This window comes from Haemaphysalis longicornis, unplaced genomic scaffold (genome assembly GCF_048455015.1).
Source record: "Haemaphysalis longicornis isolate Haplotype H1 unplaced genomic scaffold, Haemaphysalis longicornis Haplotype H1 scaffold_7, whole genome shotgun sequence".
Taxonomy (NCBI): domain Eukaryota; kingdom Metazoa; phylum Arthropoda; class Arachnida; order Ixodida; family Ixodidae; genus Haemaphysalis; species Haemaphysalis longicornis.
In genome coordinates this window covers 98,983,885-99,007,537 of record NW_027526422.1, presented here as the reverse complement: position 1 = coordinate 99,007,537, position 23,653 = coordinate 98,983,885, and the positions used below count along the sequence as shown (strand labels likewise).

The 23,653-nt window shown below is 46.1% G+C and overlaps 1 protein-coding gene across 1 annotated transcript in view; it reads left to right on the top strand.

Annotated features, from left to right (window-relative positions):
* Window positions 1-11,113: 11,113 nt before the first annotated feature.
* LOC144146433 (scoloptoxin SSD14-like) overlaps window positions 11,114-23,653 on the top strand; it is a 55,688-nt gene continuing 43,148 nt past the window's right edge. Inside the window, exons 1-4 of the mRNA XM_077678388.1 lie at window positions 11,114-11,315; window positions 12,202-12,324; window positions 13,881-13,981; window positions 15,378-15,588. Coding sequence (XP_077534514.1) covers window positions 11,131-11,315; window positions 12,202-12,324; window positions 13,881-13,981; window positions 15,378-15,588 — 620 coding nt within the window. The 5' untranslated portion in view covers window positions 11,114-11,130. The remainder of the gene's footprint in view (window positions 11,316-12,201; window positions 12,325-13,880; window positions 13,982-15,377; window positions 15,589-23,653) is intronic.

The following is a 23,653-nucleotide window of genomic DNA, read 5'->3' as shown; positions in this document are numbered from 1 at the left end:
TGAATAAAATCATGTGGGGCAGATTAAAAGGGCATGTCGTTGATCAGTACTAGTGAGGAGTAAACTACGTAAGTGAATCGCAGATGCTAGAACGGTAGCACAAAAGGAATTGTGGTGTCAAAGGGAATGGTTTGAGGGTGAAAATTAAAACCGGGCAATGACGGCATCGTAAGATCAATATGTGCACTCACTTCATAAGTAAAAATTCGGAGTTGTTTCGTAAGCTCATCGGGGCTGTACAATTATTCGTTTCCGTGTCGGGATTATCGTGTAGCTAAAGCGAAGACATGCTACTTTGTAATTGGAAGTTTTATTTTGAAGGACGGCAATATTGTAAGTGCGAAGCTCCGAAGCCTGAAAATTCATTTATTTCACTTCCACATTATCCCTATCATCACACTTGGTCTTCTTCTGGAATGATCATCATCATCATTGCTTCCTAGACCGGTGTTCGGAGACGGCTGTGTCGTAGAATAAACGTCCTACTTCATGTAAGCAAGGCCCTTACAATATTCAAAAACCCTCATCTGGTGCTTCAGAGGGATCACTCGTGCTTGCGGCAGTTGACCAGGCCATCTTTATAACGTGGCTTGGTCAACATCCTGCGGCTCGCAATATCTGGAAAAAATCCCGCGTAGCCACCAAAACAACGCTGGTGAACAGCCACAGGGGCAAGATGGAAATGTAAATTGGGGAAACTTTTTTTTTTTAAATGTCGGAAAGGGTCAACATCCGCAGCCACCCACTGCTCACTGTACCGCACTTCTATAACTTGTATAGACTAGAATTTTGCGGGGTCGGCCATTTTCCAACCATCGAGGCACCACCTGGCGGGTATTTCTTGGGAACTGCGGGGCGAGCAGACGACGTCGCAGTCCCACGTGTTGCTACGTGCCGCGCGTGTATATCAGACGTCCAGGCGGCATTGAAAATCGGTAAGTTTCCTTTTTTCGGTACGTCAGCAGCGACAAGTTCAACGGGGCTTTAAAGAGAACGTCCAAAGCGTCTTAGAGCTGTCAGATTGCCCATAAAGTCCGTACCCAACCCGCTAAGGCTGCGGTGCACCAAACAAGCGCTTTCTCCTGACGGGGGTTGCTGTGAGGTTACGTTTAACCGTGCAAGCAGCACTCCCGAATTTTTGATGTTTATTTTCTTAATTATGCGCAGGTTGCCGTCATTGCTTTTACTTCGCAATGTGCAGGAGCTACTGGTCCGGGCGTGATTACGCGGTTTGGCTGCACCAAAAATCAGCGTTAGGGCAAAGGGCTCATGCAACAAACGTGTGAAGTACACCGCGACAAAAGAAGTGTCTGCATGTCTATTCGCTGCGCAAATTTCCTGCGGCCCTTGAGTGCCGCCGCGAATTGGTCGTCGTGCTGAATCGGAAAGACTTCGAACCAAGCAAATTTGCCAGAATGCGTACATCGTACGCTGCTTCTGGAAGCACTGTTTATACACGGTCATGTTCAATCGTTATCGCACGTTTTTGTTCTCTGGAGGTATGTTCTGTTTATCTCATCGACGGGAAGCCGACAAAAATCACCCGGACACCTATGCCACAGCTGGGTATGCAAAAAAGTTAAACCGAGAGCAAAATAAAAGCGCCGCGGGAGCGGAGAACACCAGCTGGAGTCAGGAAATAGCTGATCGCGGTTCCCAATGGCCGGTGAAACGCTAGAGTTCTTTTAAGCAAGCAAACGGCCGTGAAATCTTGGTGTATCAAATAAGTTGCTTCTTTTTGGCATAAGGAAATAGTGTCATGAGGCGGCAAATATTTTACCTTTATGGGCATGTATGTACGTCTACGACCTGCAGAGTTAAAGGAGTATTTCATGGCATTGTTTAACAACTAACTAAGAATGAGGTATGGGAGCGCGTATTAAATGTCAACACCTTCTTGCACCTCTATGCTTAAAAATTTACATTATCGCGTGTGCGATCGGAGGCATTCGGTGATTGCGCCAACCCACTTACTTCTTAGCGTATACGTAGGAGGTATATAAGCCCAGTAGTTCCTAAGCTGTTTCATGAGAACGCAGGCTTGTTGACGGATGTTGAATGGTGCAATGTGTCGAACCAACCACGCTTTCGAGGTGGCGTGGCAACAATTAACGAGTGCAAATATATCTATGGGGCACTGAATAAGACTTTTTGCTCAAGTGGTCATTATTCAGTGCCATCACTTCCGATAGTTGCATCCGATCCACCTTCCTTCACCGAGACAAATACTTTGATACCCTACACGGCCTATCATAATCACTTTTAATTTTAACCCAATCAGTGACTAGCCATGACTATATCCTGATGATAAGGATGACGCATTTCTTTATTTAATCTACGTGATATCCCTCATCGAGACCTTTAACTTGATACCCAAGCATCCCTATTAGCGTAACTTTAAATTTTCAGTCAATTTATGACTCACCATCACTACCTCATAACTATAACCAGGAAGCATTTTTATATTGGTCCCACGTGATTCCCCTCAACGAGACATTTAATTTGACGCCCCACATACCCTAGCAGGATCATTTGGAATTTTAATCAAATCTGGCTAACCATGACTCTCCTGACTGTTAGCAGGACTCCTTATTTATATCCCCAACGTCATTCCCCTAATTGAAACCTTGAATTTGATACCCCATTTGCTAGAGTGGCCTAACCTTGAATTTTACCCAATCTCTATGACTCACCATGGCTATATCATGATTAGAACCACGAAGCCTTTTTTTTATTTGTCCCACGTGATTCCCCCATCAAGATTCCCCCTTTTTTATGACCTCACCACTCGATTATTATTCACACGCCCAGCCGCTCAGAACTCAAAATGCACTCGAACTCCAAATGTACTCAAAACTCAAAATGTACTCAGAACTGAAAATGTACTCAAACTCAAAATGTACTCAGCATAGGTCGACAAAACACAAAAAACTGACTCAAATTCAATCACACTTTTTTTCATTAACGCTGTACTCAATAAACTCCGACTCAAAAAGCTCGTGTGTTCTCAAAATCACTCATACTCACTCATCACATACTGATTTGAAATCCTACTCACTTGTACTCAAACTCAGTCGTCCTCACGATTATTCGTACTCAATCTGTACTCATGAGTACTCAATCTGTAATCATGAGTACTCAATATGTATTCATGAGTACTCAATTTCTTCTACTCACAAATACCGAACTCAATACTCAATACCCCCAAGCACAATTAAGTGTCCTCGTAGATTGACGTCCGTTTGTATCCAGATTACTTTCTCCTTATTCGCAGTTGCTCGATGCTGGCGTTTGTTTTAAATGCGGAGCATTTCTTAGGCTCGCGATGTCACTCGTCGATGTTGTCGGCGCCGTCCACACGCTCACTGCGCATGCGAGTCGCGTCGAGGCGCAGGTGCGCGTCTCTCCCCCGTACCCTCCTCGCTCTCAACAACAGGTGCGGCGATGCGGGAGGAGCGCGTGTACCCCGTGCGCTCTGTCGCTCTCAACAACAGCTGCGGCAGTGCGGGGGGAGCGCGTCTGTGCGCGCATGCGTCGTAGCTACCCGTGCGCTGCGTCGGGCTCAACAGTAACGGCGGCAGGGCGTGTACACGTGATAACGGCGTGGTGGGTGCGTGGAAAGTTCCCGCGCTTGTGTACGGAAGTGTGCGCATGCGCGTCTCTCCCCTGTACTCCTCTCCCTCGAACGCGGGCGGTGTGTATATAAGCGGCGGAGCGCGCGTTCGGAATTCAGTCAAGGGCGTCTTTGCTTGGCTTTCGCTTGACTTGACGCTTTGCTTGACGGCACCAAGCAATAAAGACAGACTTTAACTTTACACTCCTTGCCTTCGCGTCTCCTTCATTCAATAAATAAGAATAATAAAACGAAATAACAATTAAGCATTCCCAAACCATACCCAATTACGCAACATTCACGCGATACCCCCACCACTCTGCGACGCATTTACTCGAGTTCCCCCCGTGGGAAGATGCGGGCGGGTTTTTTTGTTGTTCCGGATACTAGAAACTTTGTTACAGGTCGTTTGTCTCGATGAGGTTCGGTGAATATCGAATCGGCTTGTTTTTTAATGCGGGTGCCGTGGTATTCACTTCGTCGGACCTGAACTTGACAGCATTTACGGCGTTGAGTTAGGCGCGTCGCTTCCGTCGGCGATCCTGTTCCTGTAGCTCGTTGCGTGATTGATGCATGTGAGAGCGTAGACGGCCGTTTGTCCGCTGGTGGGTTGTGGTGTGCAGGGATGGCATAGTTTGGCACGCTGAGGACGTTGCTTCGATTGAGATGTGCGTTGCGTATGGCGTGGAAGCCTGTTGACTTTTAAATGCAGAGCATTTCAGTAACTCACGATGTCACCCGCTTTGACGTCCGCAGTCCGCACCGCACCCCTCCCTACTACATAAAAAAAATACTATCCGGCGCCCGGTTTCGATCCCTCGACCCTGCGAGCGGAACGCAATGTACATGGTGCTCTACCCACTGCGCCACAAAGCCGACACAGAATGGGACGCTACGAACGCTCCTTATATCGTTAACTCATTCAAATTACTGCTGACGAGCGCTCTCTCGTCAGCAGTTGCCACAAGTGCAACAACATTAACGTAACGCAAACTGCTTAACGTCGTGCGCCCCCGGAAATGCTCTGCATTTGATCGTGCCCCTCGCGAGGGGGATGTTTCACTGCGTCTTCTCTCGGTCGCGGGACCCGCGGCGCCATCTGGCGGAGGCGCGGCACAACTCGTAACACTTTCCACGGCCGGTTTCCACGTAACACTTTCCTCGCTCTCTAGCCCGGCCATGCACTTTCTTTGAAAAAGCGCCTCGAAAGCGCGGCAAATATGAAATAGGGATGACGCGCTTTTTGTTTAGCGTCCGGTGGCGTCGCGTTGTCGCAGGGTGGCGTGGCAGATCGGTCATAATCTTTGCGGCTCTGCTCTCGGTTTCGCCGTGGTTGCTTCGAAAGTGAAACCTTCGTGGTGGGGCGTAGTTCGTCTCGCCCGTTTTGCCCACATTCCTTGGCACCGGATGCGTCACTTCATATGGCGTTCGATGCCTTCGTGTGGATCGCTCGTTGCCGCACTTGCCGTGTCCGTGTCGTCGCTCCAGCTCTCTTGTTTTGCCCGTTGTTTCGAGAATGCTAAAATCGCTATCCCTCCCGTACAAGCAGGCTCGAAAACGTTCCGTTGGTCCCGAGTCCGCTTGCTCGCGGTTGCGTCCTCTTGTACGAAATGGGGTTTGTCGTGTGAGTCTCGATCGGAACAGCCGGTGCCGGTGATCTTGTACGTTCCGGCTCGGACGTGCCACAAGCGCTGGCCGTGTCGTTGCTCCTTGACAGACCTACCCGCACGAGTGTAATGTCGTTCGTTCGCTAGACTCTGGTTGGAGCAGCGGGTGCCGGATAGCTCCTACTTTCCGCTATGGTTGAACCGCGTGCGCTGGGTAATTTGTTGCTTTTGAAAGGCTGATTTTTGCGGTTGTGACATTCGCTAGCGAAGTCCGGAAAACAGCACCGGGTGCGGATGATGTCGCAAATAGCGGTTTCGTGCAGGTGTGCTGGCTTAGTCGCGTTCCGCGCGCGTTGCATTTCGTTCGCCGTCGTCAGCTCCACGGGTCGAAGCTGGATGTCGTTCGTAACCTCTGGTGCGTTTTATGCATTGCGGATATGCTGTCTATGTATGTCGACGTTTAACTTAAGACTTTGAACCAAGGGCTCCCGTATGCCACGTTTGCGTACAAGACGGCGGCCCAGGAAACTACGTAGATGACACCGTTCGAGCTTGTCTAGGGATGACGGCTGGCTACGATGCTTGACGCTATGCTTCCGCACGTAGAAGACGACGACCTTAATGCCGACGTCCAAGGATACCTTCAGGGTGCAGAGGAGGCCCGCCAGCTGGCTTGAGTTCGTAAAACGGAGCAGCGGCTAGTGCATGCCATACGCTACGACCTCCGACACCGAGACGCCGAGTACCACACCGGGGATCGTGTGTCGGTTTGGACTCCCATCCGACGACTAGAACTGAGTGAGAAGCTTCTGCGACGGTATTTCGGATCTTACGGGATTCTATGACGGGATTCTATGGCCAACTTACCTATGAGGTGATACCCGATGGCGATCCGGAACATCACGACGACGCAGGCGGCCCGAAATCGTCCACGTGGTTCACTTAAAACCTTACTACGCAATTTGACGGAAGGTTTTTGTTTGTTCGGACTGTCGTTTTATTAAACATCGCGTCGATGAACTCTTAGAGGGAGGTAATGCCGCGAACCATGAATCGGGTGTGTTCGTCTATTCGTTTTGTTTTTACGTCCCGGCTGCTCCGGGCTGTGTTATGAGTGTGCCAAGTGAAGCGCTTGTTCCATTGATCATTTTATATGCCGCCCTTGTTGCTCTTTTGATATGGTGGAGTGTTTTGAACTAACGTCACCAACCTAGAATAATCTTTGATCTACAGTGTTCTCGATGTAATTCGACAGTTCGAGAAACACACGCGTCGAAAGATAAATACCCTCACATCAGACGCTGCGGTATTCGATTCGCCGACAGTAGTCTGTGCGCGTCACTTCATTGACTGCTGTTTCGCCGGCTATGTATTTGTTGAGTTGTTAGGGGAACACAATTGATTGATTGTAGGGTTTAACGCGCCGGCGCAACGCAGGCGATGAGGCGCGCCGTAGTGGAGGGCTGCGGATTATTTTTGATCACCTGGGGATCTTTAACGTGCGCCGAAATCTCGTACACACGGCTGTTTTTGCTTTTCGCTTCCATCAGAAAAGCGGCCGCCGCGGCCGGGAATCGAACCCGCGTCCTCGTGCTCAGCAGCACAACGCCTTAGCCACTGAGGTAGTGGAGCACAAGTTCGCTTCAATAAACTTGTTTTATCTTCAAGTCAACTGCGTCCTCTTTGGTTACGTGACAATATTCCAAATGTTTGCTGCAGTATAAGAGCATCTAAAGGCAAGCAAGAAGCCTCTGCACAATTCCCAGTACACAATGAGCCCTTATGGAGGCCGGTACAGGCACGCAGACAATTATTCTTGGCCACGTCGAGCTGCCTTTTACATGTTGCACAGCAGGCAGGCTGTAGCGCTGCAAGCCGCCAACAAATATTTTGCAGAGGAGCACCATGGATCGACAGTCACTGCCATATCAACTTCTGGCAAGGTGCGCAATAATTTTTGCCACCGCAGAGATACGAGTAGGCAATCTCGTGACTTTGGGCACTCAGGATAGGTTTCGACCTATGATGATCCCATGTATTTTTGGGTCCGCACGTATTGCAGGGAATGACCGCCAAGCATTACAGGGTATTCGGTCATCCGCTTGCGGGTAAATGCTATGACAAAGCTTTTCTCTGAAGAAGGGCGGAGACCCTCGGACGCTAGGTACTCAGGTACATTTCTCAAAGCTTTCTGTAGTCTCTGTTGCGTTGCACGACGTGACTTCGCCGCACACTAAATGCAGATGTCATCCGCATAAAATATGACCTTGACGCCCGAACGGAGGACACTCTTTATGTTGTCAAGCGTAAGGTTGAATGACAGAGGACTTAAGACGGCTCCATGAATCACTCCTTTCTGTATGCTGAGATGGGAAGTAGGGCCTTTCGGCGTGCAAATAAAAACTTCATGTCCTTTGAGGTAGCTCGCAATCCAGGTGTGCAGTCTTCCGCCAAGGCGAAAAGAAGCTACGGACTTCAGAATTGCACTGTGCAAGACTGAATCAAATGCTGACTTTATGTCAAGAAATACCACCATCGGTATGTGCCCACTATGTAGCTGTTCTACCAGTGAATCCACGAGAGTGATTATGCTGTCGATAGCGCATCTGTTTTCCCGGAAGCCATGAATTTGAGGTGGGTAAATTTTTATGGTTTCAACGTACCAGGTCATTCTCTTATATGGATTATTTTCATGATTTTGCCGATGCAGCTTAATAAGGCTATAGGCCGGAATGAGTCGAATCTTGTGGGTTGCTTCCCAGGTTTCAGGATTAAAGTAATCTTAGCATTTTCCATTCCCCAGAAGCACTACCACAGAGCCAGGTTGAGTTGTAGTATTCCAGAAGGCGTGTACGCGGGAACTATGAGAAAGATGGAAAATCGCTTCCTAAGGTATGTCATCAAAGCGTGGAGAAGAACACTTCTTGACATTTTAGATGGCCCTGGCAAGCTCTTGCATAGAAATCGGAAGGTCCATTGCGGCTACAGATTTTGGGAGAACAGCGTGAGGGACCCATTGAGGGAATATTTTAGGCATGGAGACTGTAAATATGAGCATAGAATACTCCTCAGCAGCTTCTTTTTGTGATTTTCATTCATATAACGGCAGTGCTTTGAATGGACACAATTGCTTCTTGTGGTTGCGCAGACCTTTCATAATGCGCAATATCCACGATATTGCCTGCTAGCTTTCTAATTTTGAGCAAACATCACGCCACTGTAGCCGGCTTTACTTCTCTATATAACGCCTCACGTGTCCTTGCGCTTTGCAAGCCTGCCGCTAGTTCTCTAAATTTCTAGTGCGTAGCACCTAATGCTCAGCGCGTCTACAAACGGCACGTAGCATTTCATATTCTGGATCGTTTTCGATACGTAGGCTGTTCCTCACGATGATCTATGACTATTACAGACAATTAGCCATGGTTGGCATTATGTCATTGTCATGATTTGCTGCAGTTATTCCCCCGTCGATACGGGTTTAGAAGGATTCCCAATCTGTGTGTAGAGACAAAGCAGTTTCCATTTCTCGTGATCTCGGAATACCGCGTACAAGGTCACTTTTCGGCTAAAAGATTATTTCCTTCACTCGCACCGGCTCACTGTAGCAGGTCGGCTGCTCATCAGTTTTCGGAAAGATGTACAGGCTGCAGGGGCACCAGTCCAACCTCAGGACACTGAGGAATATATGTGTGTTACCATTATGGTCGGGACTCAGCGGTTTATATTTACTGCTGCATGCTTGGAATCAGAACCTGTATTTAATGCTCGTTGACTTGAAAATATAATTGTAGGCACGCGCCCAATTCGCATCATCTGCGGTCATTGCAACGCACTGAGCTTGTAGCGCTTAAACCATAAGTATATACGAATTAGTAACAAATCGCAAGGAAAGATTTTGGATTGACTCGAATAAATTCTCTAGAATTTTAGTATTGGGGTTCCAGACGACAGTACTGAAAAATTCACCTGGCGCGCACAGCCCGCGGTGGTTCTTCTGAGGCTTGGAATGTTCGTACCTAACGATTGTACATGCTGTCCCAATGGGGCGCACCAAAACAAATCACGCTCAATTATTTTTGATCTACGACAGCGTCTCAGACAAACCTACGTACCACAGTGAAAACTGCCGGCATGTCCATCCGGAGGACAAGGTGGAACTTGGAGAGACTTTTGCAGGTGTGCAATCAAGATGTTTACGACAAAAAGTCATTTCGCCATCTCGGGAAGGATGCAAGTCATTTCGGGAAGGAGTGGAACACACGTAGCCATGTCAGCAATTATCTATATGGCTTTTAAAGAATCCGGCGACTTCTAAAAAATCCGGTGACTTGTCCCAAGCAGGGCGTCTTCATCTTTAGCATTAACGCTGTAGTATTTGTTTTACATGCGCGGTAGCGCTTGACAACAGCGCTGCGGGTTTTTGTTTGTTAGTTTGTTTGCTAAAGAGACGGCGCGAGCCGGGGCTCAGCGGTCACCACGAGGCACGCGCTCATGAGCGGTGCGTATTGTCTCGCCACTCAGTAATTTCGCCAGATTTTTTTTAAGTGCGAATGCACTTTATAAGCGACCCTGAATTCCATTGACCGCCGTCCGTCCACATAGCAACAGCTGCGGGTGCGCGCGCTCCTCGTCTTCTTTGGCAACGGGGGGAGATGGGCGCGCGCTGCCTGGCCGCTGACATGGCACATACCCACGTGGGGGATTGGCCAGGAATCTCCTCGTCTTTCTTGGCAACGGGGGGAGATGGGCGCGCGCTGCCTGGCCGCTGACATGGCACATACCCACGTGGGGGATTGGCTAGGAATCGGGCGTGAGAAGGGCTAATGCACCCGCTTAAAGGAGTACTGACACGAAATTTCAAAGCTGAGATCCGCTCTAGCAATCAAGTACAACGACAACACAAATAGGTGTCTGTGCATGGCACATACCCACGTGGGGGATTGGCCAGGAATCGGGCGTGAGAAGGGCTAATGCACCCGCTTAAAGGAGTACTGACACGAAATTTCAAAGCTGAGATCTAGCAATCAAGTACAACGACAACACAAATAGGTGTCTGTGAATAAATGCATCTTTCTTTCTTTGTAGTTGTGTGTGTGTGTGTGTGATCTCTCTTTCGCGAACATTACCGAACCGCGCAAATTCAACTCCTGCATTCGCACTTTCACATTCTTCCCCTCGGGGAAATGCGGGGAAATTTTTTGTTGTTGTTTTTAAAGACACTGCAGGTGGCGGGGGCGCTCGGCGGTCGCCGCGTGGCAAAAGCTCACGAGCGTTCGTATTTTCGTGGTGATTGTTTCTGCAACGGCGAACTTACGGCTTGTACAACAGGTCCGCTGTGAAAACATTTCATTCCGACAACCTGGAAGAGACTGGGGAAGTCGAACTTTGGATGGAGAACCTGTGGTAGTAAAAAGGCAAATCTGATTTCATGCGGGACCGTTGTACAGAAAAAAGCAGAAACAGCTTGCCTGGGTCTTCTGTTTTAGGCATCCCCCTTAAAATATCATTTCTCCTGACACAGTCGCGTTACTTCGATTTGTATTCGACCAATCAAGCCCGAAATCAACGCGCCTGAAAGTGCTTCTCCTCTTGATGTGCGTGGGCACCGATCGAAAAAGAATGTCAGAGTCCTATACATATACTTTTAAACTGAAGGGTGTTTTTGAAGTGGCTGCGGCAGCATTATTATTGAAGTTCAATTTCTGTCTGCTTCCAAATGCTCAGCACTCACGACCTTTACAATATTTTTTAGAGTCTCTGGTATATCTTTATAATGAGCTTAGGAGATATATGATTAAGTAAGTTAGGCATATTTTTTTTTGTTTTTAGGATTAATTTAAGCCATTCCTATGTCTTAACGATTGCAGGTGTCTAATGTCCGGAAAGAACGTGTTATTTGCCTGTTCACTTATGTGGATGGCACATCATGTAGCACTCATGACGGAGCAAAATGGAAAAAAATGCACCGACAAACCGCTTAATGTAACGTGCTCGTCTGACGAAAACAGGCGGGATAAGATTGAAATCTTAGCTGACGGAAACTACAGTAAATGGGCTGTTTCAACTGACGCTCGACAATGTTCTTCAGTTGCCAGGTGAGTAGAACACGTTATACAAATTAGTAAACCAGGTGGGACAGCTGGTGGTTATTTAATATTACTGCCAAGCAAAAGGCAACGGGACCAAACAAAAACTGTTGTCACATTGTCCCTCGCTCTCTTAGCTCCTTTTCATCGGTCTCGGTAATTTTTGCGCCCAAATTATATAGCGTCTTATATGTAACATGATTATTTCCATTTGTGTTATGACACCCGCATAATTCCAGTGAAAGGAAAATAGCGTATATATATTGCTATGTCCATTTTTGAGGTACCGGCAGTAAGATAATGACTGTGCCTTGGCTACAATGCGTCCCTATTGAAGCAAATTTTCTGCGGTGAGTTTTAGAAGTATCACGACGAAAAGAATTTTGACAGGATAATAAAAAGCAAAAGAAAAGGCCGCATTGTTAACCAGGCGTAGCCTAGTTTGATATCTTGCACTAGGAATCCAGGCGTCGTAAGATGGTCGCAATTATGATGGCAATAGCATCTTCTTTGTCTGCTTTGCCGACGAAGAAGTTAAATACTTGATTGTTTTGTGTAAATGGGGCGACCGAAAACCACAAGGATCTGTCCTGAAAGTGTGGCCTAAACAGCCGCACTGCACTAACACTACCTGTAGAGTGTGCAATAATTAGTGTATGGCGCTACGTGGCTGTGTGGATAAAAGGCAATGCTTTGCGGCGCAGCTCACTTGTGCTGTGAACATTGTTCGCATACGCCAATGTGTTTTCATGGGTGCGGGATAATACCTATGCTATTGGCGATCGACATCTGAAGCTTGCAAACAGATAAAAAGAGTCGCCAATCGCATGCAATAGCCAATGAAAAACTATTGGGCTCCTCGTGACAAATGTGCACCGTCATTTGTTTCATGCAGGACCATCTTTAAGAAAGGCGGAAAAACTGTCGACGCAACAATTGCGACACTTTTGTGCATGGGTGTGGTTATTCCTCATTCCATGGGGTTGGGTGGAGGCTTCATTGCCACCATCTACTCGCGGTAAGTGTATTTTTAAATTTAAGTAACGTGAGGGATTTATATAAAATAAATATGGCTAAGCTCTCGGCTCCTGCTCAGAAATACGCTCGTCTCTTCGTGCGAATAGATTGGCAAACAATTTTCTACAGAGAATTTTTAGCACAATTTAAGTTGTAATGGTCGAAACAAGAAAAATTGCGTTTACAGATGAACACCAATTTTAAACGACAGCAGACAACATAAAAAATGGACGGGGTGGCTCGTGAGCAGTAGTCTATTATAACTGCCATGTCAACAATAAGCGAACTTCGAATATTCTACAGTTACTACCAGTAAAAAACTTCAGAGTTTTAAGGCTTCCCCTTATTATAGGGCTGATTCAAAGCCAATTTTGTGCCTTAATATGAGGTCACCTCTGTCAAACCGCCTCATAATTTCATGGTTTACTTCACGTATTTAACGAGGGTTTTTGGGTGCGTTTATAACCAGTTCCATCGCAAAAGCGTAGTTTCTGCAGTGTTCGCATTCCCCGGTAAATCCTGATACACCCTTATATGAACTCTTTCAACCCATGAAGCACTGTGATGTAATGCTTTTAAGAAAAATTACATGGTCATGAATAGATGAAAACTAATCCCCCAGCATACGCTGCCTGATGCAACTGCTAACTGAGGTGATGCGCCATATTCTATGGCGGGAAGTGCGGAGAACAACCGTTTGTCTGGATATTCCAGCACATTTAATAAGGTATTCTTATCACGCTCCGCTCTTATATCTTTTTGGGTCTAAACCATGTGCAGTAGCAAGCCCAGCATTGTACGGCGTGACCTATTCAGTTTCATTAATTAATCTTTTACCTCTGTTTGCGTCTTTATGCTTACGTATTCTGGCGACCACTTAAGCTCTAAACAGCCATAGAACATACTTTTGGGAGCTAAGCAACACTAAGGGATGATGCCACATGCTATAAAAGCCTCGCATATATCAATCCGCGCTCAGCGTCCAACAAGACCCCCTAAGGGGAAAAAACAGTTGGCCGTATGTAAAAAAAACGAAACAAACAAAACAGATTGGTGCACTTTGGACTTTCAGGTAGACAAAATATAAGTTAGACAGCACATGATAGCTGCACTGACTCAGATAATGAAGTAATCGTTAAAGAAGAACAGTTCTTGCAAGCAGTATAAAGACACATATTAATGTTCATAATGCTCAGGCTTTCATCAAATGGATTCGGACCACTACGCGACTCATGCGCGGCTTATTAGACCAAGGCCATCGGACCCACTCGTTGACCAGTTTTTGTGTTAAATGAGCAGCGGCTATAAAAAAACGCGAAAACTGGGATTAATCTGAACATGTCACGCTACATCGCCTGCTCTACAAGGCTTAGCCATAACCGAAATTTCGCATAGACGCTCTTTATATCGGTTTAAAGTCTAAAGGCTACCTTCTTTCGTATTACGATTTTCTTCCAGTACATCAAAGATGTGGGCTACACCCATATATATATGTGTGAGAAGCTACCAGGAGGAGGTGTTAGGGTGATCACTCTTTTTCTTGTTTTCGCTGTTCAGTAATACGTCTACGGCCCAAGTTGTTATAGCCAGGGAAAGGGCACCGTCAAAGGCCAACAAGACGATGTTTAACGGACGAAAACCCTCCGATAGCGTATGGGGTAAGTGAAAGAAATGATTATATCGTCTTCCGTGCAGAGTCGTAAAACATAATTCAGGTTGAACGCCGCATGATTCGACGAAAAATGAAAATATCAAGAAATGGTATCTCATAGTGAAGACAAACGCATTCTTGATTGCTTGCTGATGCTTCGGCTCATGCCCTATACTTTTCGCTGTCTTAACTCTTACCGGATAATTTTAATACGAGGCTCTAGTCGTGTTAAATTGAGTGTAGGTAGCTTTAAGGCACGCAACGAGGCAGTAGCAGTAGAGAAATAACAGAACGTACAAGACACAGCAGTATAACGTCAGCCAGGAGGCGCACGAAAAGAAATCGTAATGTGGGCTACTTATCTAAAGGGCCCGATATATGCACTGAGAAATCTCTGAGTAGTAGTAGTAGTAGTAGTAGTAGGGGTAGTAGTAGTAGTGGTAGTAGCAGTAGTAGTAGCAGTAGTAGTAGTAGTAGTAGTAGTAGTAGTATAGTAGCAGCAGCAGCAGCAGTAGTAGTAGTACTAGTAGTGGTGGTAGTAATAGTAGTAGTAGTAGTAGCAGAAGCAGATGTAGTAGTAGCAGTAACTGTAGCAGTAGCAGTAGTAGTAGTAGTAGTAGTAGTAGTGGTGGTGGTGGTGGTGGTGGTGGTAGCAGTGGTAGTGCTAGGGGCAGGAGTAGTAGTAGTAACAATAGTAATAGTACTAGTAGTAGTAATAGCAGAAAAAATGTTTTATTGAGCCTGTGAAGTGGCAGCTGGTGAAGCCATCACATGGCTTCCTATTCCAGGAAGCCGTGATGAGCTGGAAGCGTTCGCTCTAGTCTATACAAACACTTGCGCTGCCCAGGTACGATAATGCGACTGGTTGTTACAGACCACAACGGCAGTGCGGGTAAAAGATTGCAAGAAAAGTTTGGTAATAAAATACCATGATTTTTTTCGCATACCAGAATCAAAAGTCGCTAACAGACGCAATAAGTACGTGCAAATTGCGCACGTTATGTCATAAAAATTATATTGGGGCCCTTGGGGAAGTAATCAGTAATTCAATTTTGGTGTCACAGTTATCTGTATAAGGAATACTGTTGCAAAGTAATGACGTAAGTAATATCAATACCGAAACAATAATTATCCTGTAAGCGGGCACCTCAAGCTCCTCCCACTAATGAACAAAACAACAATTTGAGGAGCTAAATTAATACAATACAGTACCCCGGACAATAAGTCCCATCTGCACTTGCGCGGAAGCGTTGCAACACCGTGAAAACCACCGGTAACTGCGTTTTTATATTACAGAAAGTTTCTAGCGCGTGATGATATTGGTTAGGAACCGCGCGTTAAGCATGAGAAATGGTCTGAGTGCATGTTTCAAGGACAACCTCATAAGTGCCACGAACTTGCAGGAGGCCTCGCTATCGCAGTTCCGGGGGAACTGCGTGGTTACCAAGAACTTCACGAGCGTCTCAACGGCTCGATTTGCTGGAAAGACCTCTTCACTGACGCCGTAACACTCGCCAGATGCGGCTTTGCCGTTGGATCGCACTTGGCCGCTGCACTGGAAGAGGGAAACCGAACCTTGACTAAATATAAGATACCATTGCCACCGAACTTCAAGTCAAGTGCTGTTTCCTTTATTTCTGTAGGCTTCGAAATAATATTTCGAAAAAGCGAAAGATATTTAATTATTTAAATTATAAAAAGGAAAAGCAATAAATCGCATAAAAAAGGGTCAGCTCTATTCAGTATACAGTTAAGATAACACTCCGTTGCGAATGTGGAGCACGGCAACTAGGAAAAAGGCCCAATGTATAGATGTTCACTAAAATTTATTTCCAGGAAGCTGACACACCCTGAGTAATTCCAAGGCGTAAAAGCAAAATAAGTGTTGCCACTAGTGCTGTTTCTAAGGAAACCGAGATTTTTTTGTAGACAGTTTAGAGTATTTTTGTTTGGATATTTTGGCGCTCTCTAGTGGTTTTCAGCTGTATGTGTCTGCATTTTTCATGGAAAAAATATCCTCGGCAACCACGGCCAATACATGCCATTTTGTGTGTATATGTCATTTTGCTAGAATACCAGCAGAAACTGTCAGATCTGCGCTGGTGTTTATGAGCTGAGGCCTAACGGTTTGGGATAGGCCCTTAAGACGGCAACCAATACTCCCCAGCTTGACGCACAAAGAGAACTTTTTCTAATAGGTATCAGTTCACGACGTTACAGATCATGAATGACGTGGGTACTCACGTCTTGTGCTTAGACATAACGTTGGTAACCTTTACGTTTGGGCCTGACGACGCGCCAAGCAAAGTCAAACTCATAGCACGTCGAGATGGAGGTATTGGTTGACGATGTTAGACCTCAAAGCGTGATGTTAGGCTTAACGTCACGCCACCGCCCATGCTCGCTCCACCCCGGCTCCTTTTGCTGCACATGCTGTGAGTTATAAGCTGGAAGATACAGGTGGATTGTCGAATGAAGCTTTGCTAACGAGGTTTTATGAATGAGGCTGACACGTTCATGCGAAACCGACCGAGCTAGACAATTAGAGCGCTAGCCCTTAAAGGGCTGAGTGAGGCTTAGAACTCTTCTTGGCATGGACCCAAGCAATGTTTAATCCCCCGGCAATGGAAGGGTGTGGCGAAGCATGAAATTTGAGACAGAAGATGCGAAAACCTCCTTAGCAGGGAATATTTTATTGTGATCTCCTTACCACTTATGCACACACAAGAATACGTCTGTCACCAGCATAGGCTGTGTTTCTGTTCTTTCAGCCACTTGGTCCTCCTATGGAGAACCCTAAACTTTGGAGGCAGTTTCCAACCATTTGCTTACTGGAGGAGTAGCTCTGGCTTGCGTTCGAAAGGCAATTTGGGAAATGGTAACTTACTTTCCTATAAAATTACCGATGTTAATTTGCTACATCACTACGTTGCCTGATCAAAACGTCAGGTTATTGCATTACGCATTACGGCTAAAAGCATTGCTATTGCTGTGATCCTAGTAATAATATTGCTGCGATACCGGCCTTTCACTCGGATTTATTGATTTGAAGTTTCTAGCAGTTAGCGTTTCGAAAATCCGGAAATTTTTCTAGACATTTGATTAACGAATGCTAGACGCGAAGCGAAAGTCGTCATTTCTGTCCAACGAAAAATGAATACAATAGAAACTTTCAAAACGCGTTCAAACAAGTCTACATCGGTGTCTGGCAAGCGATGTAGCAGTCAAACATCAAGTACTGTGGGAAAGCGGTTTGGGCTGGCACGGAAGGTTAAGCCAATCAGTCGGTCAGCCAGCCCGATAGCCAGCCAGCCAGCCAGCCGGCCAGCCATGCGAACTGGTCTTTATTAGCATATACGTGACATGAAAGCCAGCTTTCAGTAGTATCATTGGTACCATAACAAGAATGCAGAAGCGTGCCGGGAATGCCTGCGTCGTTGGTAGAAGTCTGTAGACCTTGTTTTCACGTTATTACGTGTTTTTAAGAGGCCCTCACACCGTCAATTTTTACCGCCTTACCATATAAATTACCGCATGTTAACTGCCTCCTTGATGAACATGAAAATAATAATGAAGGTACTTGTAAGTGCCTGGTTTATACCAAACATTTTTGTTGGCTATAATTTGGTTTCCAGCTTTTCAAATGCGTCCGCATATTCACTTCCAATTCAGAGACCTATAAACCCACCAAAAAACGACCAAGAAATATCTTCTTATATTTATGGCACATTTCACAAACGGATACCTTTCATATTTTGGGAGAAATGAAGCGGCTGAAAAGCATTTCAGTGCAGCTTCACTCAATCGGATGTTTTTTGCAAGAACCGCCAAACATTTCACGAAATGCTAACCGGTTCGCATGATCCCAACCCATCCCGAAATACCACGCTTACCTTTCACTTTTAACTACGGAGAACGTTAGGTGACCAGCTGGTCAGCGTAGCTCGGTCGGCGTCAAGCACACAAACAGAGGCTTAGAATAGATATCCGAGTTCGCTACTTGGGATCGAACCTGGGTCCCTCGCGTTACGAAGCCAGTGTCAGTCCCATTGCGCAAAATGGGCACTCTTTTTTCTTTAATAAATCGAAAATTTGGGTGCACTCCCAATATCACATAACGACTAAAAGATAATACAAAACCTAGCAGGCAAAAATGCATGTGCACAAAGTCCAACTGCGTTTTGAGTCGTTCAAAAGCCAGGCAAGCAGACGCACGCATCAAATAGATTCAGCCAGACCGGTTGATCATTCTGCGCCGCATAGACACTCCCCACCAACGCAGCCGGCTCACGAAAAATGGACTTAGTTGGCCTGGGGGCTTCCGCATGCCGGTCAGTCATGCGGCACTGCCACAAGCTGTATAAAAACCCAGCACTACAAATACGTCATAAGGCACCCGATTAACATCATGAAGAGGCAGGAACCGAATGGTGCAAGGAGTAATTTGAATGTCTTTCTTGAGAGTCCATTGCAAAACATTCCAACTCTGTATCACGGCGCAACTCAACAATATGGTGAGCACAACATTGTTTCGGTATTTATTGGAATACCGAAACAAACAATGCCAAAACAATTTTAACAATACCGACACAAACAATATGGTGGGACTCTACTAAAAAAGTCATTACAAATTGAAGGCGGCAAGATTAGATTTTTGCAAATATTTTGTAATCAACGCTGCAGAGGAAGATTGGTCGATAACCCTCTACAGCCCTCAGTGTTTGTGCATCCGCAGCTTTGGGTATTCCCACCGTGTGTCCTGAATAAAAGGTTGGCGGCAAGGTATTATCATCATAGGGGGCCGCAAATACGTCCAAGAGAACTGAACCGGAAAATGTCTGATATAGCTCACCAGCAAGGCCATGCGGCCCCAAGTCTTGTTAGCCTTAAGCGCGGAGATGGCATCCTTAACTTCTTCCAGTGTAATACGCCCTGACACCTTAGGCCCTGACGCCTGAAACCCTGACACCACCACCCTGATACCATCACTCATCGTCCGTTTTCCTGGGAAGGAAGCCAGTGAGGGAATGGGACTTTAAATCCCGAGCATTAATACTGGACCACCCAAATAACGTGCTGTGATGTGTGCGGAAAGCACTGGAAATTTCATTTGCAGCAGTATAACTAGCACCTTTATGATAAATTTCAATTATCTCGTTTTCAAGTGCGGATCGGCGCTAATCACTAAGACAACGGCGAGAGGGATAGCTATCAAAGAACCTTTCAGTTCTGGACCGAATTAAGGCACCTTGATATTTTTCAGTAACATATCGCTGCAATTGTCCCTGAACCCTCCGAATTTCTTTCAAATTATACTTCCCATTGACTGCTTCCAGTTCGTGAAGTGCCACCAATGTACGGGAAAGTTCACGTACATGAAAGCGTTTTCAAAACGAAAGCTGAGCTGACTTTTCTATTGCACCATTCCTAACTTTCTGTTTAAAGAGATCCCATTTCTGATACAAAGAAAGATCGAGAGCTGCGGGCGTACTATGTAAGCAATGTGATACACGTTTGAAAAAAAATTCCATCAGCCACAAGAGAGGTATTAAGTTTCCACACGTCTCATTGAGTCGGCATGTTACGTGGTCTTGCCCTACCGAAGTAGGTTGAGACCATACAGCGGTCAGTGAAAAATGTTTGACGTGCCTTATACTCCGGAACGCCAGAAACTTCCTCTGGTAATATATAATCATCATCATCATCATCACCACCACCACCACCAGCCTATCTACGCCCACTGCAGGGCAAAGGCCTCCCTCAATAATCTCCAACTCCCGGCCCTGCGCGAACTGCGACAAATTTATCCCTGCAATCTTCTTGATCTCCTCTACCCATCTAACTTTCTGCCGCCCCCTGCTACGCTTTGTGGCTGCACTGCGACCATAGCACGCAGCTGGTCTAAAACGATCCTACTCACTGCAGACGCAGTTTATACCGCCCATAAAGGGAAATTTTCTTTAAGTTCGAAGGAACTTCCGCGGCGACAAGAAAAAGGAATTACGCTCTCGACTATTAACTGGGGCATAGAAGCACATAATACGCCATTCAGCACCCCAAATTACCAGGTCACAGCAAACAAAACGCCAGGGAGTATCTACACTGCAGGAGGGACAACAAACGTCTACTTGCTTGCTGCTGAAAAAAAAAAAACATCAGCCAGAAAAGCTCAGGAATGATTGACGCATGCACTATAAATTTGTAAAAAGAGCTTTAATTGGGCTACTGTGCCTTCATCACCGCAAAGCTTTGGCTCATGAATAGCGGCGGGGCTTACGTCCATCCGTTTAAGGAGACGTAAAAGCTTGTACTGTCTCCTTTTGTTCCTGAGCCTCTCATATTAAGTGTAGTAGCGTGCAATGCTGTAAGACTTGCCTTGCCATCCCGTCGAAGCAGCTTACATAATTTTTCCTCCAGCTAAACCACCCTTGCGGATGGCGTTGGACGTTTGAGTCTTTGCGTAATTCTTAAAGCCGGCCATTGGAACGCATCCACTAACCACGGTGGCCGCATCAGCATGGTCTAAAACAGTGTACATTTCATTTCATTTCATTTATTATACCCTTAAGGGCCCGGAGGCATTACATAAGGGGGGGGGGGGGGGATAACAGGGTTTGCAGGAGTACTATTGAATGAATGAAAAAAAGAAAACAACAAGAAGGTGTACATGAAAGCCGGAAAATACAAAACAAAGAATACATTAAATAAAACTTACCAGTGGTAACAAAGGTAACAGTGAAATCAGCGAACAGAATTCAAAATATGAAAAGCAGTGGAAGCATCAATAAAACTATCAAGCCAGAACAGTAGAATTACATTGTTAATGCATCATGTGAACGTCTTTTCAAGCTTATCCCTAAATTGTTTGTTATTGGTGCATGTGGTGATGTCGGCGGGTAAAGCGTTCCATAGAATAATAGCGTTAGGAAAAAATGACGAAACAAATGCTGACGTTCTGCCAGTTATCGGAGCTAATGGGCAAGTGTGATTTAAGCGGGGTGATATTCTGTGAGGCGGCCTTAGAAGCGTGTGTCTTGATTCTGGCCTATAAAAAAATTATGGAAGAGGCATAGGTGGCAATAATGCGGCGTGATTCAAAGGTCGGAAGGGAGAGAGATAGTTTAAGGGCAGTGACGCCGACGTGACTGGAATATTGCGAGGTGATAAAGCGTGCAGCGCGGTTTTGAATGGATTCAAGTTGTACAGTTAGGTATGCTTGGGATGAATGCCAGATGGCCAATGCGTATTCCAGTTTCGGCCTTACGAATGTTAGATAGACTAGCCTTTTTATTTCTTGAGAAGCAAGTTTAAGGTTACGGCATATCCAAGAGTACTTGAGGCTTCCGAGCAAATGGTGTCGATATGCGTTGACCAAGAAAGCGATGACGTCATGTGAACTCTTAGGTATTTATATGATAGGACTGAGCTGATCGGTATATTGTTGACGTTATAGGTGTATTGAGATATGGCATGTTTCCGAGAAAATGAGAGTGATTTGCATTTTGTTAAGTTTAATGGCATGTGCCAATTTGTACACCATAATGAAATGCTGTCTAAGTTTGATTGCAGGTTAGAATGATCATCGGCGGCGTGAATGGTTTGGTACAATACACAGTCATCTGCAAAGAGCCTTAGGTTTGCTGTAATGTTAGTAGGCAGGTCATTTATGTATATTAAAAAGAGCAGAGGCGATAGGCTTGCGCCTTGCGGGACACCGGACGATACGCTGGTTAGACAAGACTTGTGCTCATTAGCCGAAGTGAATTGCGTGCGTCCTTTTAGGAAGTGTTTGATCCATGATATCAGGTTAGAGGGGATGTTAGTGATGATAGCTTAGCAAGTAGGTGGTTGTGGCTGACACGATCGAATGCTTTAGAAAATCGAAGAAAATTGTGTCTACTTGATGGTTATTGTCCATTTCCTGTAGTATGTCATGTATGAATTCGGCGAGCTGGGTATGACATGAGAACCGTTTACGAAAGCCATGTTGTTGGGGATAAAAAAAATTTAATTGATTCTAGGTAGGTCATTAAGCTAGAGGTGATTATGTGTTCGAGTAGTTTGGAAGGTATACTGGTTAGGGAAATTGGGCGGTAGTAATTAGTGTAATTAGTGAGCGAATACTGGATTTAAATAATGGTACTATCTGAGCAACCTTCCAATCGTCCGGAACGCAACCTGAGTGCAATGACTGGGTGAATATTAGATGTAGGATCAGGCTGGAATAACACTAAGTGTTTTTTAGAATACTGCTTGTAATGTGGTCGCGGCCTGATGATGATGATAATTTAACGTTACGGATCAGGTTGGATATTTCATCCGGTTTGATCTGGATATCGGGAAACGTGGTGGAAGAAAAGGAGCGTGGTAATGTGATGGTGTCGGAATTACATGTAAAAACGGAGGCAAAATAGTTGTTAAGAACTGTTGCGCATTGACTGCTTTCTATCGGCTCTCCATTAGAGCTAGTGCCGACATCTGCTTTTTGTCGGCACTGGATAATTTGTCTTTGCTGTCAGCTGGAGCAGACCTCTTCATCGGTCCACTGCTGCCTCCAGAAACGTCCTCAGGCAGAACAAAGGCATCCGCCCACGATCGGTATGAACTATCGCTTTGAAAGGCGACGGGACCGCCGGCATCAACATCACCGGAAGACATGTCACTGCGATCACTATCACTTGACGGAAGGGGCACCGCAGTTTGGTCCTCATCCAAGGCATCAACTGTAATCTGTAAATGAGTGTCCAACTGCTATTTCTGAAGCTGGTCACATGACAGTGTCCTAGACTGGCTTTGAGAAGAGCCACTATCCTGCTCACGACCCGGTGACACTGGATGTCGGCACACATCCTTGTTTTCTCTTGCTGAAGGATCCGTAGGCACAGTCGTCACGTTTTGCGGCAGCATGGACTCGCTATCTCCCCTACCGCATCAACGACCTCCATGACGTCCATTACATGGGCGGAGAAGCCCTGATCAGTCGATGATTCCTAACCTTGGCGGAGCTTGTCAGCGTACGTCATGACGCATCTCTCACATGTACAACCATATCGCCTACCCTCGCTGCACCAGGGTGTTCGGCACTATATCAGCACATGTGCAATCCTGCTGCAATGTAGACGAAGAGGTGGCCGACCAGGAATCAGGACAAGGCATTGGCATCCATAAATGCCCATCATATGCGGCACCTCAGCGGCAGAGACACGGCACATAACTATAAGGGACACTTCCCTAGCTCCGGTTTCCACGTGGTGCATACCTGGACACCGCCACATTTCGCGGACGACGGATTGGGTAGTCCCACAGGGTACAAGCGCGTCTGTAATCCGACGGTTCTCCTTGTGACGTGGCACCCAAAGTAACTTCATTTTAATTTTCCTTGTGTCCGAGTCAAACACCGTGCACCTGAGTCCCTTGACGGTGATTTTCTCGAGGGGAACTAACTTGCGCTTCATGACGGTGGAGGCGCAAATAAGCATCCACGCATGACTCATTTTGTATTTTGGATAGAGGTCCACCATGCATCTAATATCAAGAATCTCTAACAAGTAAGGTGATGTTCAGCAAAACTCTTGCCTTATGTTAGCCCGTGCTGTAGCCCACGGCAGGATGACATATGGTTTACCCGTCTATGAGTTCAAGCCAAATCCAAAGAACTCAGCATTCTGAACAGGACACT